This window comes from Urocitellus parryii, chromosome 4 (assembly GCF_045843805.1).
Source record: "Urocitellus parryii isolate mUroPar1 chromosome 4, mUroPar1.hap1, whole genome shotgun sequence".
Classification (NCBI taxonomy): domain Eukaryota; kingdom Metazoa; phylum Chordata; class Mammalia; order Rodentia; family Sciuridae; genus Urocitellus; species Urocitellus parryii.
In genome coordinates, this window is record NC_135534.1 from 18,075,565 (window position 1) to 18,090,380 (window position 14,816).

The window sequence follows — 14,816 nt, forward strand, 5'->3', positions numbered from 1 at the left end:
GCCCTAGAAAAAAGAAAAACAAATCAACATCAAAAGCAGTACAAAGCAGGAAATAATTAAAATCAGAGCTGAAATCAATGAAATTGAAACAAAAGGAAAAATTCAAAAAATTGACAAAACAATAAGTTGCTTCTTTGAAAAAATAAAAAGAATTACAAACCCTTAGCCATGCTAACAAAGAGATGGAGAGAGAGAACTCAAATTACTAAAATTTGCAATGAAAAAAGGAAATAGCACAGTGGACACTACTGAAATATAGAAGATAATATAAACTATTTTGAAAGTTTATACTCCAATAAGATAGGAAATCTTAAACTCATAAACAGATTTCTAGAGACATATGATCTACACAAAATGGATCAGGAGGACATACACAGTTTCAACAGATGAATTTCAAGCAATGCAATAGAAGTTGCCATCAAAAGTCTACCAACCAAGAAAAGCCCAGGACCAGACAGATTCTCAGCCAAGTTCTACAAGACCTTCTGGAAGAATTAACACCAATACTCAAATTATTCCATGAAAGAAAAAAGAAGGGAACCCTTGAAAACTTATTCTACAGGGCTAGTATCACCCTGATACCAAAACCAAACAAAGATACATCAAGGGAAAAAAACTTCAGACCTCTACAATGATAGCTACAAAACACTAAAGAAAGAAATTGAAGAAGACCTTAGAAGATGGAAAGATCTCCCATGCTCTTGGATAGGTAGAATTAATATTCTTAAAATGGCCATCCTGGGGCTGTGGTTGTGGCTTAGTGGTAGAATGCTCACCTAGCACATGTGAAGCACTGGGTTCCATTCTTAGCACCACATAAAAAATAAAATAAAGGTATTGTGTTTTCACTCACAACTAATATTTAAAAAAAAATTGACCATACTACCAAAATTGTTATACAGAATTACTGGAATTCCTATTAAAATCCATATGACATTCATCACACAACTAGAAAAAACAATCATGAAATTCACTTGAAAAATAAGAGACCCAGAATAGCAAAAAAAATCATTAGCAAGAAGAGTGGAGCAGGATACATCACAATTACAGACCTAAAACTCTACTACAGAGCAGTAGTAACAAAAACTCCATGGTGTTGGCAACAAAATAGAAAGGTAGACCAATGGCACAAAATAGAAGATACAGAGAAAAACCTAGATAAATGAGGTTATCTTATACTAGACAAAGACAGCAAAAAGATACATTGGAGCAAAGAGAGCTTATTTAACAAATGGAAAATGGGAAATCCATATGTAACAAAATGAAATTAGTCTCTTTCTCTCACCCTTCACAAAAATAAACTCAAAGTGATTCAAAGACTTAAGCACTACAACAGAGACCCTATGCCTAATAGAAGAAAAAGTAAGTTCAAATCATCATCATGTTGGCTTAGGACCTGACTTCCTTAACAAGACTCCTAAAACACAAGAAGTAAAATTAAGAATCAAGAATTGGGACAAATTCAAACTAAAAAGCTTGTTCTCGGGAAAGGAAACAATAATGTGAGGAGAGCCTCCAGAATAGTAGAAAATCTTCATCACACACACCTCAGGTAAAACACTAACCTCCAGGATATTTAAAGAACTCAAAAACAGAACAGACACTTCACAGAAGAAGAAAAACAGTTAATCAATAAACATATGAAAAAATGTTCATCATCTCTAACAATTAGAGAAATGCAAATCAAAACTACTCTAGGATTTCATCTTGCCCCAGTCAGATTGGCAATTATTAAGAATACAAGCAATAATAATCCATATCAATGTTGTTAGCAGCTCAATTCAGAATAGCCAAACTATGGAACCCACCTTGATGCCCTTCAACAAGATGAATGCATAAAGAAAATGTGGTACATGTACACAATGGAGTATTATTCAACATTAAAGAAGAATGAAATTATGGCATTTGCAGGTAAATGGATGGAACTAGAAAATATCATTCTAAGTGAAGTAAGCTAATCATAAAAAACAACAAAATCCAAATGTTTTGTTGGATAAGCAGATGTTAATCCATAGATGGGTAAAGAAAAATGCAGGAACTTTGGATTGTGCAGAGTTGAGGGAGGGAGGGGAGGATTGGAGCTGTGGAGATAGGAAGGACTGCGAGAGCCATGAGAAGTTATGCTCCCTTTGTATACAATGTGTCAAAATACATTCTACTGTCAGGTATAACTAACTAGAACAAAATATTCTTAGAACAAATTTATAAAAAAGAAAAAAGAGTAGAACATTTAAAGTTCTATCAATAACATATATATTTTGATATGGTATATTAAGTGTGTACTATTTAATACACACATTGAACCACATGGACCCAAAGAAAAAAGTGTAAAGTCATAAAAAAAATGTGTTTGCCAACTTGCTTGGAGTTAGCATTATGCTTTGAGTTGGCATTTGATCTGATAATTGACTGACTTCTAAATTTGTGTTCTCATTTATTTATTTATTTTTTAAATTACAGAAACCTGGAAATTAAAGTTCATTGTTAGTTCTGTAATTTGTTTTTGACTATGGAGGAAGACTTTGGGGAAAAGCTTTCCCCAAGGTCATTATCATTTTGCTGCATTCTTTTTAAGGAGACCCTATAAGAAGTAGATAAAAAAAGAGAATTTATTGTCAAAGTTACTATGAAACGGCAGGTTTAAGTAGGTAAGAGAACCAGGAAAAGCAAAGACTGACTTCTACCAGCTTTTGAATTTAAGGTATCTGCGATTCTCTAGTGATAACCATTTACAAAGCAATTTTTCAGGTATCACTCTTCTTTTAATTCAATCTGCTGTACCCATGTTATCTAAGGAGGAGATAGAAAAATAAAGCAAATTCAAGCTCCAGAAAATACAGGTAAGACTTTTCTTTTTCTTTTAAAATAAATACAGAATGTTTGTTGGAGAGGGTAATTCATTTAAATTTCTAGATTTTCTATATTTATAATAAAATTGCAATACATGGCTTCCTGAAGTAAATGAAGAATGAAATTATTAAGATGATAAGATAAAATGTTTTCTATACATGACTGTGAGATAGGGTGTCATGAGGGTCACAAATAGAAAAATATCAATCATTGCAAAGGATACTGTGGTGTCAGGTTTCAAATACTCAGCAAGTTGAGGACTGCATCATTGAGATGTGGTTTGGTTTAAGGAGAGAGAAGATTTCCTCTAGGACCTTGTGTTTTGGATAGTAGAGGGTTAGTTTTTCAGCTAGACCCAACCAATGTAAGTGATATTTGCCAAGACTAATATGATGTGATCTGCAGTAAATTCTCACTGGAGAATAGGCTGTTTTTAAAATCAGTAGACAAACTAAAGGAGTATGAACATGGTAGGGGATGTGCTTGATTCCAAATCTGAATTACACTGTTGCTATTACCATTGCTGTTATTACTATCAGCATTTTGTAATGCCCCCGAAAAGGCAGAACTCTAGTGACTACCAAATCCAGCACACAAACTTGATGGTACACTGACCTGCAATTTCCCCAAAGCTGGAAGTACCAAGCACAATAGAGGCAATGAGTGGGCTCTCAGCATAGAGCTCAGAAGTCATGAACACTGAACTCAGTGGATCTGAAGGGATGTGTTCTCAGTAGCACTGTCTGGAAAGACAGGAAGCATTTATGTGCTCGGCCTGATTTGAGGAAGAATCTAGAAAACCCCTTTACAATTATTCCACATACATGTCTCCACTAAAACATACCAGTAATCTCTACTAGAGTGTCTGGAATTCCACTACTGAATGTACATCTATTTCAATAATACTTTCCCCTGTTGATAATTTTAATTGTCATTCAATGGTAATCTCTTCCTGAAATATTGAATTCTCGAAAACTGGGAGAGCTAATGAAACTACCATAAACTGGAAGTATCAGAAGGATACACACGAAAAAAAAGGGAACTGAATGCAGCCTTTTTCTTTTTTTTATTTTTACTTTTACTTTGACTCAGTTAAGAGGGAAATAGTGTTTTGGCTAATCCATGATTATAGAAGTGATTTAATTTCTTAGTGGATATAAGTGTTATCATGAAAAGTGATAGTGAGACTGGAACACTGTAATTTCACAAATGGGATAATGGATTCTCTGGGAAGTTAGATGATGTATCTATGTTACAACAGCCTCACTTCAGATTCTAATTCGCATGGTTTTGATTCTCTTTCTATTAATTCACACCACATCTGGATCTTGTGGCCAAATAAGGGACTATGAAGTCATTTAGACAAGATCCAGGTTCATAAGGAGGAGAACCTGCAGAAGTTTCTAGGCTCAAGTATTTGAGGACTCATGAGTGGATATTGTGAATAGGCATGGAAATACTCAGCAAGAAAAGGGAGCACATGTTTTTACTTATACATCAAAAATAAAGAAAAACTATTTTTGTATATAAACATTACTATTTCCTCAGATATTGTTTCAAAATTATAGTCCTTTATAAAAAATAAAAACTATTTTGATCAAATTACATTTTCATGTAAATGCACATATGTCACAATGAAACTCACAATTCTGTATAAATTATATGCATCAATAACAAGTAAAATAAACAAAAAAATAAATTTGTAAATAAACCTTAATAAATAGCAAAGGAGGAAATATACCTGGTAACAAGTGAGACTCAGGGGATTTAAATTATCTCTCTGGACATTGTTTCTTCATCTGAAGTGAAGAAAATAGATATAATATAGAAGTAACATAATGGAAAAAATGCAATTCATTTTCACATGTGTATACCAATCAGGAGTAACTACCCATTTTTCTATTATCTAGTTCTAGAAGTATCTCCTTCTTCTGAGTTAGAAAAAAATGATTATGTTCCTTTTCATGTGTCCTTCAGGTAATTTGTCTCTGGGGAACATGGCCTCATGGATTCATCCCATGGAAAAAATAAACAATGTAACTGAATTCATCTTCTGGGGCCTTTCCCAGAACCCAGAAGTTGAGGAGGTCTGCTTTGTGCTGTTCTCATTCTTCTATGCAGTCATTCTTCTGGGAAACCTCACCATCATGCTGACGGTTTGCACAGGCAACCTGCTCAAGTCTCCTATGTATTTCTTTCTCAACTTTTTGTCTTTTGTAGACATTTGTTATTCTTCTGTCACTGCACCCAAGATGATTGTTGATCTATTAGCAAAGAAAAAAACTATCTCTTATGTGGGGTGCATGCTGCAACTCTTTGGAGAGCATTTCTTTGGTTGTACTGAGATCTTCATCCTTACTGTAATGGCCTATGATCGTTATGTGGCCATCTGCAAACCCCTGCACTATATGACCATCATGGACAGGGAGAGGTGCAATAAAATGTTGCTGGGGACATGGGTAGGTGGGTTCATACACTCCCTTATCCAAGTGGCTCTGGTAGTCCAGTTACCCTTTTGTGGACCCAATGAGATTGATCACTACTTCTGTGATATCCACCCTGTGCTCAAACTTGCCTGCACAGACACCTATATTGTTGGTGTTGTTGCGATAGCCAACAGCGGTACCATTAGTCTAGGGAGCTTTGCAATCTTGCTCTTTTCCTACAGTGTCATTCTGGTGACTCTGAGGAAGCAGTCCGCAGAAGGAAGACGCAAAGCTCTGTCCACCTGTGGCTCCCACATCGCAGTGGTCATCATCTTTTTTGGTCCCTGTACTTTTATGTACATGAGGCCTGACACTACCTTCTCAGAGGATAAGATGGTGGCTGTATTTTACACCATTATCACTCCCATGTTGAATCCTCTGATTTACACACTGAGAAATACAGAAGTAAAAAATGCTATGAAGAAACTGTGGGGCAAGAAGTTGTTTTGGACCAATAGGAAAATAGTTGGAAGTATTAATTAAAGCCCAGTGGTCTTATGAGTTATCTTAACTTTTCTCCACTCTGATTAACTCTCTGTATAGTGAAGATCATCAGAACGAAGTCAGAGGATTTGAGGGGTGAACAAATGAAAGAATTACATATTTTACAGAGGAAAAGTATGATCGATATTATCGTACTTACTTTGTAATCAGGTAATTTCTTTAAATCTGTATGATGAAGTATTCCTGTTACTAATAATTTTAAGCAGGATTATGTTTAGAATCATTGTTTTCTTTTCCATTTCAAATTTTTGTATTTTTATAATGAGAATATGCTAAGAAGTATTATTTAATGGTATTTCTATGGTTTTGAACTCTGATTGGTACATATTGAGCTTTCATATGTACATATTGCAAGGATTGTAGAATACATAAGCTCAGTTTGCTAATTTAAATTCTCCAAAAGATGGAGAAAACTAAACCTAGTAAGGCTGGCCTGAGAGTGGAAGTATTTGCAGAATGTCAAAGAGATAACACCCAAGCTGGAAAAAGAAAAAAAATTAGATTAGATTAGATTAGATTAGATTAGATTAGATTAGATTCTTAGGTTTGTGTCTGTGGCTGGGTGTGGAATATGAACATTACTAATGGAAAGGACAATAGTACTTAAAAATGACATACAGAGTTGATGTATACACAGAAATAAAGGTAAAGAAAAAATGTTTAAAAATCCACAAGATTCCAAATTTGAAATTAAAAAACATGTTTAGGCATTGTGCTTGAACAATACAAATTTGTGTTGATTTTACCACTTTAGACATTCATTTGCTGGATCTCTGTGTGCCTCTGTATTCTTAAATTTCAAAAGGACTCAGTCAATGTTTTACAATCTCATGATAATTACCTTGAGAGCATTTTTTTTTCATGCACAAATGAAAATTATAAAAGAAACTCTTATCAATTTGGCACAGGTTAAGGGTCTACAAGAATCTACAATATAAACAGGTTTCTCTGTTATTTTCCTTGCAGTCAATGCAATGTCAGGAAACAATTCAAGAAGCTGAGACATTATAATTGTTCATATTCCTAAAACTTAAGTGTTCTATCCAGTTGATACAATGCAAACAGGTCTTGTGAATATGTGTCCCCATGTGTTATGCTGACCAGAGAGCTAAAATGGAGCTGAGCTTATAAAACCATAAAATAAATAAATATCATGCATTTGGTAACTTCTCTCCACTATACTCTTTGTTTTAATTCTTTACTAAATAATTGATTGTCTGATGTTGCTTAGAAGTAGTAGGTGCCATGTTTTTGATTCACTGAGACCAGTAAGTAAAACAATGATAGAGTATTCAAGTTTTCACCAACTACTTTATAAAGTTAAATCTGTTTATGAATATTCCTGAGTTAGTCCCTGTTGGAGGAGCCAGAGGATTTTAGTGATTCCTGGGAAGGAGTTGAACAAGAATCATGAAAACTCAGACTCTTTCCAGTTTTTAATCCAAAATCAGAACATCCACTTGTGGAAGGAACATGAATTTGAATAGTTCTAAAGGTATACTAAAATTTCATTGCTATTTGCATGTTTTATGTAAAGATTAACAGTAATATCTGTTTTTTTTTTATCTAAATTTTTTTTTTCTAATTTCAGAGCATTATTCAGGTTGGGACATTTTCCATGCTGTACATTTACCAGAAGGATACTTTTGAACACTTATAAAGTTTTTTTTTTTTTAATGAGTGTATAGCTCCTTGGTACTTACTACAGTGATGCATGCATACACATGTTTATAGCAGCCTAATTCACAGTAGCCAGACTATGGGACCAGCCTAGGTATCCATCAATGGATGAACGGATAAAGAAAATGTGGTATATAAACACCATAGAATTTTGTTCAGCCACAAGGATAAATGAAATTATGGAATCTACAAGAAAATGGATAGAACTAGAGAAAATCTTGCTAAGTGAAACAAGTCAAATTCAAACAGTGAAGGGTTGTAGGTTTTCTCTCATATATGGAAGCAAGAGAAGAAAAAAGGAAATAAAGGAAGGGGTGGATCTCCTAAAAATCAAAGAGAAATCAATGAAGGAAAGGAATCAAGGATGACTGTTGTGTGTGTGGGGGGAGTAAATACTGTGGAATAATATTGGCCAAATTGCATTGTTATATTGTGTGCATGTATAAATATTTAACAATGAATTCCATCTTTCTATACATCTACAATGCACCATTGAAAATATGTAAAAAATGAGGGTATAAGTATAGTCATAGTGATAAATTTGAAAGTTTGAAACAAATACATGATCATCTTTAAATTTCAAAGTTCTAATTACTGAAATACACCACCAATAGGGTACTGATAATTAATTACAGCAACTCCTAATAGTAAAATGCATATGGTATACTTATATCACATTGTACATATTTAGAAACACAATTTTAATTGAAAATCTATAATATAAAATACATACGTGTTTTTTGAAATTGCTTTCATTTTTCTTTACTTCAATGAAAAGAAATGAATGAAAGTAGTTAGCACCTCCATGAGCCCTGTGTAAACTGAGTGACCTTGGAGCCATTAAGAAAGGAAGCCTGGTTTTAGCAACTCCCAGTCAGAATCTACTGGTTGGAGAAGGCTTATTTCAAGTGCAACCTTGAAATAGTTCATGCCTCAAGTTCAGGCTCAGGTCTTAAAATGAGAGTGACAGGAAGAACCTGCTCCGTAAAGTTGCAGGCCACTCCCAATATATAGCAGGTTTTTCAGTCAAGGTATTTGTTTCTAAAGCAGGACACAAATACAGTTAGTATACTTTGCCCTTATGTGTACACTCAGGAAGAACAGAATAAGTTGAAGAATGTCAGAGCTAGGAGGGACCAGGAGGTCATACTTGTCTTATGTAAAATCTCAGGGAAGTAAAGCAACAGAAAAAGAGTGGCCAGGGGTCTTCTCTCTTCCAGGCTTGCAACTGTCGGTGACAGCACATCCCACCTTTGCACCTGCTGGGTTTACTGATGTTGATTCTGAGTAGGGAACAAGATCAGGCAAAGGGCAACAACAAGAGAGGCTTCAATAACTTTCTTTTTCTGGGCCCCACACTCTCTTCAGGGCCTTTTAAATGCCTGTGCTTCTCAGTGTGTAAATGAGGAGGCTGAGCAATTGGGAAATCATAGTGTCAACAGAGCAAACACTGTGCCATCACTGACAGAATCAACCCTGACAAAAGTGAAGAAGCGGGACAACCACAGTGGAAACCACAGGGATGTGTGAGCCACAGGTGGAGAGGCTAGGAGGTGGCACTTGGAGGAGCAGGTCCACAAGGTGAACAGGGCGATGATGTAAGAAATTACAAAGTCAACAAAGTTCAAAAGGGACATCATCCCTGGGGTGGTAATGATTGTCATGTGCAGGAGCCTCATGTCAGCTCAGGATAGCTTCAGCAAGGGGACCATGTCACAGAAGTAGAAGTCTTTCTGATGGGGGCCAGTCTCCCTGAGCATCTATCTGTTAGGAACTTAGAACTGGGGGTTAGCACAGTTTGTATGTAGACACAGGTGTTCATTTGAGGGAAGAAAAAAAGGGTCGAGAATATTTTATTGAGAAAAATGATGGTACTTGGGGTTGGAGGAGGGGATTCCCAGTCACTTGAAGTCTGTTGGATATCATAAGCAACGTATTACATATAAAAAGAGACCTAACATGGTATCATAATCCTTCAGATGAGGTCAGCACTGGTGAAGACTTCGGCTTGTCTTTTACTCACACTCTCCCCAAGGCATTCTTCATGCCTGTATTTAGGCATTGATATTTGGTATAAAACTTCCTCAGAGCATGTTCTGTGTGTCTGACAGTTATTACTGTGATTATCTCTCCAATTTCCAATCATATAAATGGAACAAGATTTATAATTTTTTTTTCAATTACAGGAGCTCCTGCATCACCAACAAGAGAAAGTCAGAAGATAAACCATATTTTGCAAGTAATTTTAGAAATAAAGTCAACCACAAAAGATTTGAAGAATTCAAACTTCCCATGCTAATACCATTCAGTTAATAGGCCCATCTAGATCTCTCTCAGATCTTAAATTCTAGAACATATCCTATCTTGAAAGAATCTAGATATAATTGACATCATAGTATTTTAAAATGGCCATTATAGAGGATCATAGTTTTGTGGTCCTATCCTTGTTTAGGAAATTGTTATCTTGATTAGACCCCTCTTGTGGAAATCAAGAGGTCCTAAACACTCACATTTTGAGATCTGAACTACAGTAAATAAAACTAAACAATAGTAAAACATGCACTTATTATGTGTTTTAGTTCTTTATTAATAATGCCTTTAAAGTTAATGCAATATGATTATACCATTTACATTGTACTTAGCTCTTATTTCATGGTGAGAACATCAAATACATGTCCTTAGTCTTAGTCTTTCCCAGAATACAATGTTGTTATCACATGTAGTCACCATGCTATACAAAGGGTCTCATGAACTTTGTCCTCATGTTCATTGAAATCTTGTGTCCCTTGACCTCATTTCCATGGAGGGTGTAGGAAAAATCACCAATTTTCAAGTACAAGAGACAAAGAACTGACATTTTTTGTTGTTCTATCACCTGCATCATGGTTTCCACTAAGAAACTGAATTGAATCTACTCAAAGTATTATTGTCTGTGTGCACCAGAAACCAAAGTGTTAGGGTATCAAGGAGTGCATAACCATGGGGTGATGAAGATTTCAGTAATAATATTTCTTCACACAAAAAGACCCAGACATGGCCAGGTGTTGTGGCACATGCCAGTAATCCCAACAACTCAAGAGGCTGAAACATGAGAATTGCAAGTCAAAGTAAGTCTCAGCAACTTAGAAAGATGCTGTTTCAAAATAAAAATTAAAAATGGCTGAGGATGCAAATCAGTGGTTAAGTGCCCCAGTGACACACACACACACACACACAGACATGTGTCCTGCCCCAAAACATAGGAAATTTGAATCATGGGAGGAGTAAAAAATAAAAAAAAAACTATATTAAAATAAAGTCAGCTTCTGTTTTAATGTCAATCTGATGACAATTTGTTTTTATGAGATTATCCAAATGAAAAAACTGAGGGTGAACAGATTCCTACAGCTTGAAGAAAAATACCTGATTCTGTTGATTACTTTTTATGGCCTAGTGTTGGTGTGTATGTAGGCTACATCTTTCACTACAAAATTAATTTTACTTATTGTGAAATATTTGCCACTTTTTTCTCCTGAGAGAATACAGATCTTTCAGAAATCTACTTGAATATGGCTTATATTTATCTTTTTGTTAATACTCATTCTCAATTTTATCAAAAAAGAGGGTGAATGGGAGTTGATCCAAGCATTGAAGTCATTACAATTGCCTTTCTCACCTATGCTCCATCAGAGAAATTGTGGGAAGAGATTGGTTATTTTATACTCAGGTATTTTGTGCTTTTCCATCATAGAAATGACCCATATAATATGCTCTCCTTTATGTACAGTCTCTGCAACTTGACCTTTTAAACTGCTTCTTTCAAAGTACCATATAGTAAATTTATTACAATTGTTATTAATTCAAGCACATGCCTCTACCTCCCCTTCTATATTTGCCACTACTTTCCTTAGATCTGCAGACTAAAGGACAATGTGTACATGTCCACCCTAACACTCATGGTTTGCACAAAAAGCATTTAATTTTGTTTCATGTGCCTCTAGGAACTCCAGCTTACTGGAGTTCAGATGTCCTAGGCTGACACTGACTGGGTTTAATTTAAGACTTTATGTTGGGCCCACTAATACTTCGGGTACCTTTTTTTCCCCCATGCATCAATATCAGCGTCATCTTCCTCTGCTTGTCAAATCATATTTGCAACTTACAAGAACTAGATGTAAAAACACTGAAATATTAAGGAATTCTCATTCAGAAACAACAATGTATTTTAATTCTGGAGACACTTAAATGTGATAAATGTATTAGTTTCATAGGCATGCTTATATGAACAAAGGCATGAAATATGAAGGAACATGAAATGTGTTTATATAACCCATCCAGCACTGTATAAAAATGTATTTACACTTGCTTATGGTGTTTCAGAGAGAGAAATATAACTATTAGCTATTAGATAGAGGGAGAAATATTTCTTTTTTTTTCAATACTAAATACTATTTTTCTGGAAAATGAGAATGTTTGGCATATTTTTTCATCAGAACTTTACCACAAAAGTCATAATTTTGCCATATTTTTTTAGCAATGGTATAATAACACCAGGCTGGCAGTGAATGCTATGCTTGTGTGTTAATGGAATAAAATTATGTTGCTCATACTTCTTAACACTGGGGATGGTCCAAATTCCCTGATTATAGAATATCAAAATCATCAGTTCCCAGATTTTCAAGTGCAAGTATTCAGATGTTCTATCAACAATATGAAAACTACTAGAGAAGATTATTCAAAACACAGATATTTGTAAAACCCACAATCCTAGCTTATGTGTTCAGAAAAATGGCAAAGTGATTTTAATTACCAGCCTAGTTTGATTACTTGATCTAGGGGACATAGAGACCTATTGCATGCAATGTCTAAACTGGGACTATAATGATGGATTTGTTATGGTTCTAGGGCATGGTTTATAACTGTATTATAACTTCTATCTCCAGACTTCTATATATCTCTTTTTAATTCCATTAGTAAGCCAACATCAGGTATCAGTCTTAAGCACTATAATGCTTCCCATGAGCCATAGTTCCACCCCCTCCTTCAACCATTAACATAAATGTATGGAGAAGCAGGGTCAGACTGGTGGATATCACTGTGAAGCAGAGAGACAGAGATACACACATTCACCACAATAAATAAATAAATAAACAAACAAACAAACCTATCCCAGGTACAGGTGGCTAATGGTGAAAGAGAAATCTGTCATCAGAGCACAAGAATTGAGCACAAAAAGAAAGCATTAGTCCAGTATAAGTCTTTCTAGAACACGCAGGTGGAAATAGGGTAAGAGAATCCAGTCAAACACACATAAATAAATAAATAAATAAATAAATAAATAAACATCGATTCAGTAAAGCTGAAAAAATTGATTTAATAAAAACTTTGAAGAAACTATGATTTTCAAACTTTGTAGAAACTATGATTTCCAAAACATGCATTTCAACAAATTTTATTCAACCTGTTAATTGTGTCAGAGTTGTTATGTTGTCAGGCTTGGCTACATTGTCATTATTTCTCTAGATTTCCCGGGAGTTACTATATGTTAAGAAGCACTGCTGGCTATAGACTACGCATAAAGTATAGTTAGAAGAACATTAATGAAATATTATAATTAATGAACTAAGAGATATATTTATTCAGTGTCTTTAGGGTTGAGAAAATTAAATAAATACTAAAGCCAGAGAATGAAAAACTATCTTTTATCTTTAAGCTTACTTTTTATTATTTTGATGGGATGTTCACACCTCTGCAATCACTCCAAGATTACTGCAATGAAATGTGATTATGTTTTGTAGGACTGTTATAAAAATGCATTAGCTATGATGTCATGTTTTCCAGCTATCTATTCAAAATTTAAGTACCTATTAATTGCTTAATATGTACCAGAACAGTTCTTAACCCTTAAACAAACTCAAGTATTTCATAGTAGGTTTTAAAATCATTTAAAGAAAATGGCAAAGGGTAAAAATGAGGAAAAAATAATGATGCTGAGATTTTGTGCTTAAGAATTCTTCAGCTTTGGAGCTGGGTTGTAGCTCAGTGGTAGGCATTGCCAAACACATGTGAGGCCATGAGTTCTATCCTCAGAACCACATAAAGATAAATAAATAAAGGTTTTGTATAAATCTACAACTATTAAAACACCTTAAAAATATTCCTCAGGCTTGATATTTTAGAAAAGTATCTAATGAAGAATTAACAAAATTAATAATGAGTAATGATTAGTGATAATATGGTTTTTATTAATATGAGTTTTCTGTCATTTGTTTCTCCTGAATACCTAGTTATGCCATTATTTTGTTCATTGTGAACTCTATATAAGCAAGACTCACAAAATTTAAGATCCTTTGTTTAAATTATTACTCCCAACTATTTCCCACTGGTCCAAAACACCTTCTTCCCCACAGTTTCTTCATAGCATTTTTTACTTCTGAATTTCTTAGTGTATAAATCATAGGATTTAGCATGGGAGTGATAATGGTGTAAAATACAGCCACCATTTTATCCTCTGAGAAGGTAACATTGGGGCGCATATATGTGAAGACACAAGGACCAAAAAAGATGATGACTACTGCTATGTGGGCACCACAGGTGGACAGAGCTTTGTGCCTTCCTTCTGCTGATTGTTTTCTCAGAGACACCAGAATGACACTGTAGGAAATGAGTAAAAATACAAAACTCCCCAGAGTGATGGTACCACTGTTGGCTGTCACAATAGCACTGAGGATGTAAGTGTCTGTGCAGGCAAGTTTGAGTATAGGACGGACATCACAAAAGTAGTGATCAATCTCACTGGGTCCACAAAAGGTTAGGTGGACTACCAAAGCCACTTGGATAATAGAATGGAAGAATCCACTTACCCAGGTCCCTAACAATATTTTACTGCATCTCTCCCTGTCCATGATGGTCATATAGTGCAGGGGTTTGCAGATGGCCACATAACGATCATAGCCATTACTATGAGGATAAAGATCTCAGTACCACCAAAGAAATGCACCCCAAAAACTTGCAGCATGCATCCCTCAAAAGAGATAGTTTTGTTCTCTGCTAACAGGTCAACAATCATTTTGGGTGCGGTGACTGAAGAAAAACAAATGTCCCAAATGACAAGGAGTTAAGGAAGAAATACATGGGTGTTTTCAAAAGATTCCCCATGAAAATGGTCAGCATGATGATGAGGTTTCCCAGAAGAATGACTGTGTAGAAGAATGAGAACACCACCAAAGAGACTTCTTCAACTTCTCGGTTCTGAAAAAGTCCCCGGAAAATGAATCCAGTTACATTGTCTATTTTTTCCATTGAATGGGACCAACA

At 35.0% G+C, this 14,816-nt stretch overlaps 1 protein-coding gene and 1 pseudogene across 1 annotated transcript; one reads left to right on the forward strand and one right to left on the reverse strand.

Moving 5' to 3' along the window:
* The first annotated feature begins 4,847 nt into the window (after window positions 1-4,847).
* Window positions 4,848-5,819, forward strand: LOC113176782 (olfactory receptor 4S2). Its single transcript, XM_026381324.2, has one exon. It carries the CDS (start codon window positions 4,848-4,850, stop codon window positions 5,817-5,819), a length of 972 nt encoding a protein of 323 aa, XP_026237109.2.
* An 8,042-nt stretch (window positions 5,820-13,861) lies between these two features.
* On the reverse strand, window positions 13,862-14,816 carry LOC113176781 (olfactory receptor 4S2-like; annotated as a pseudogene).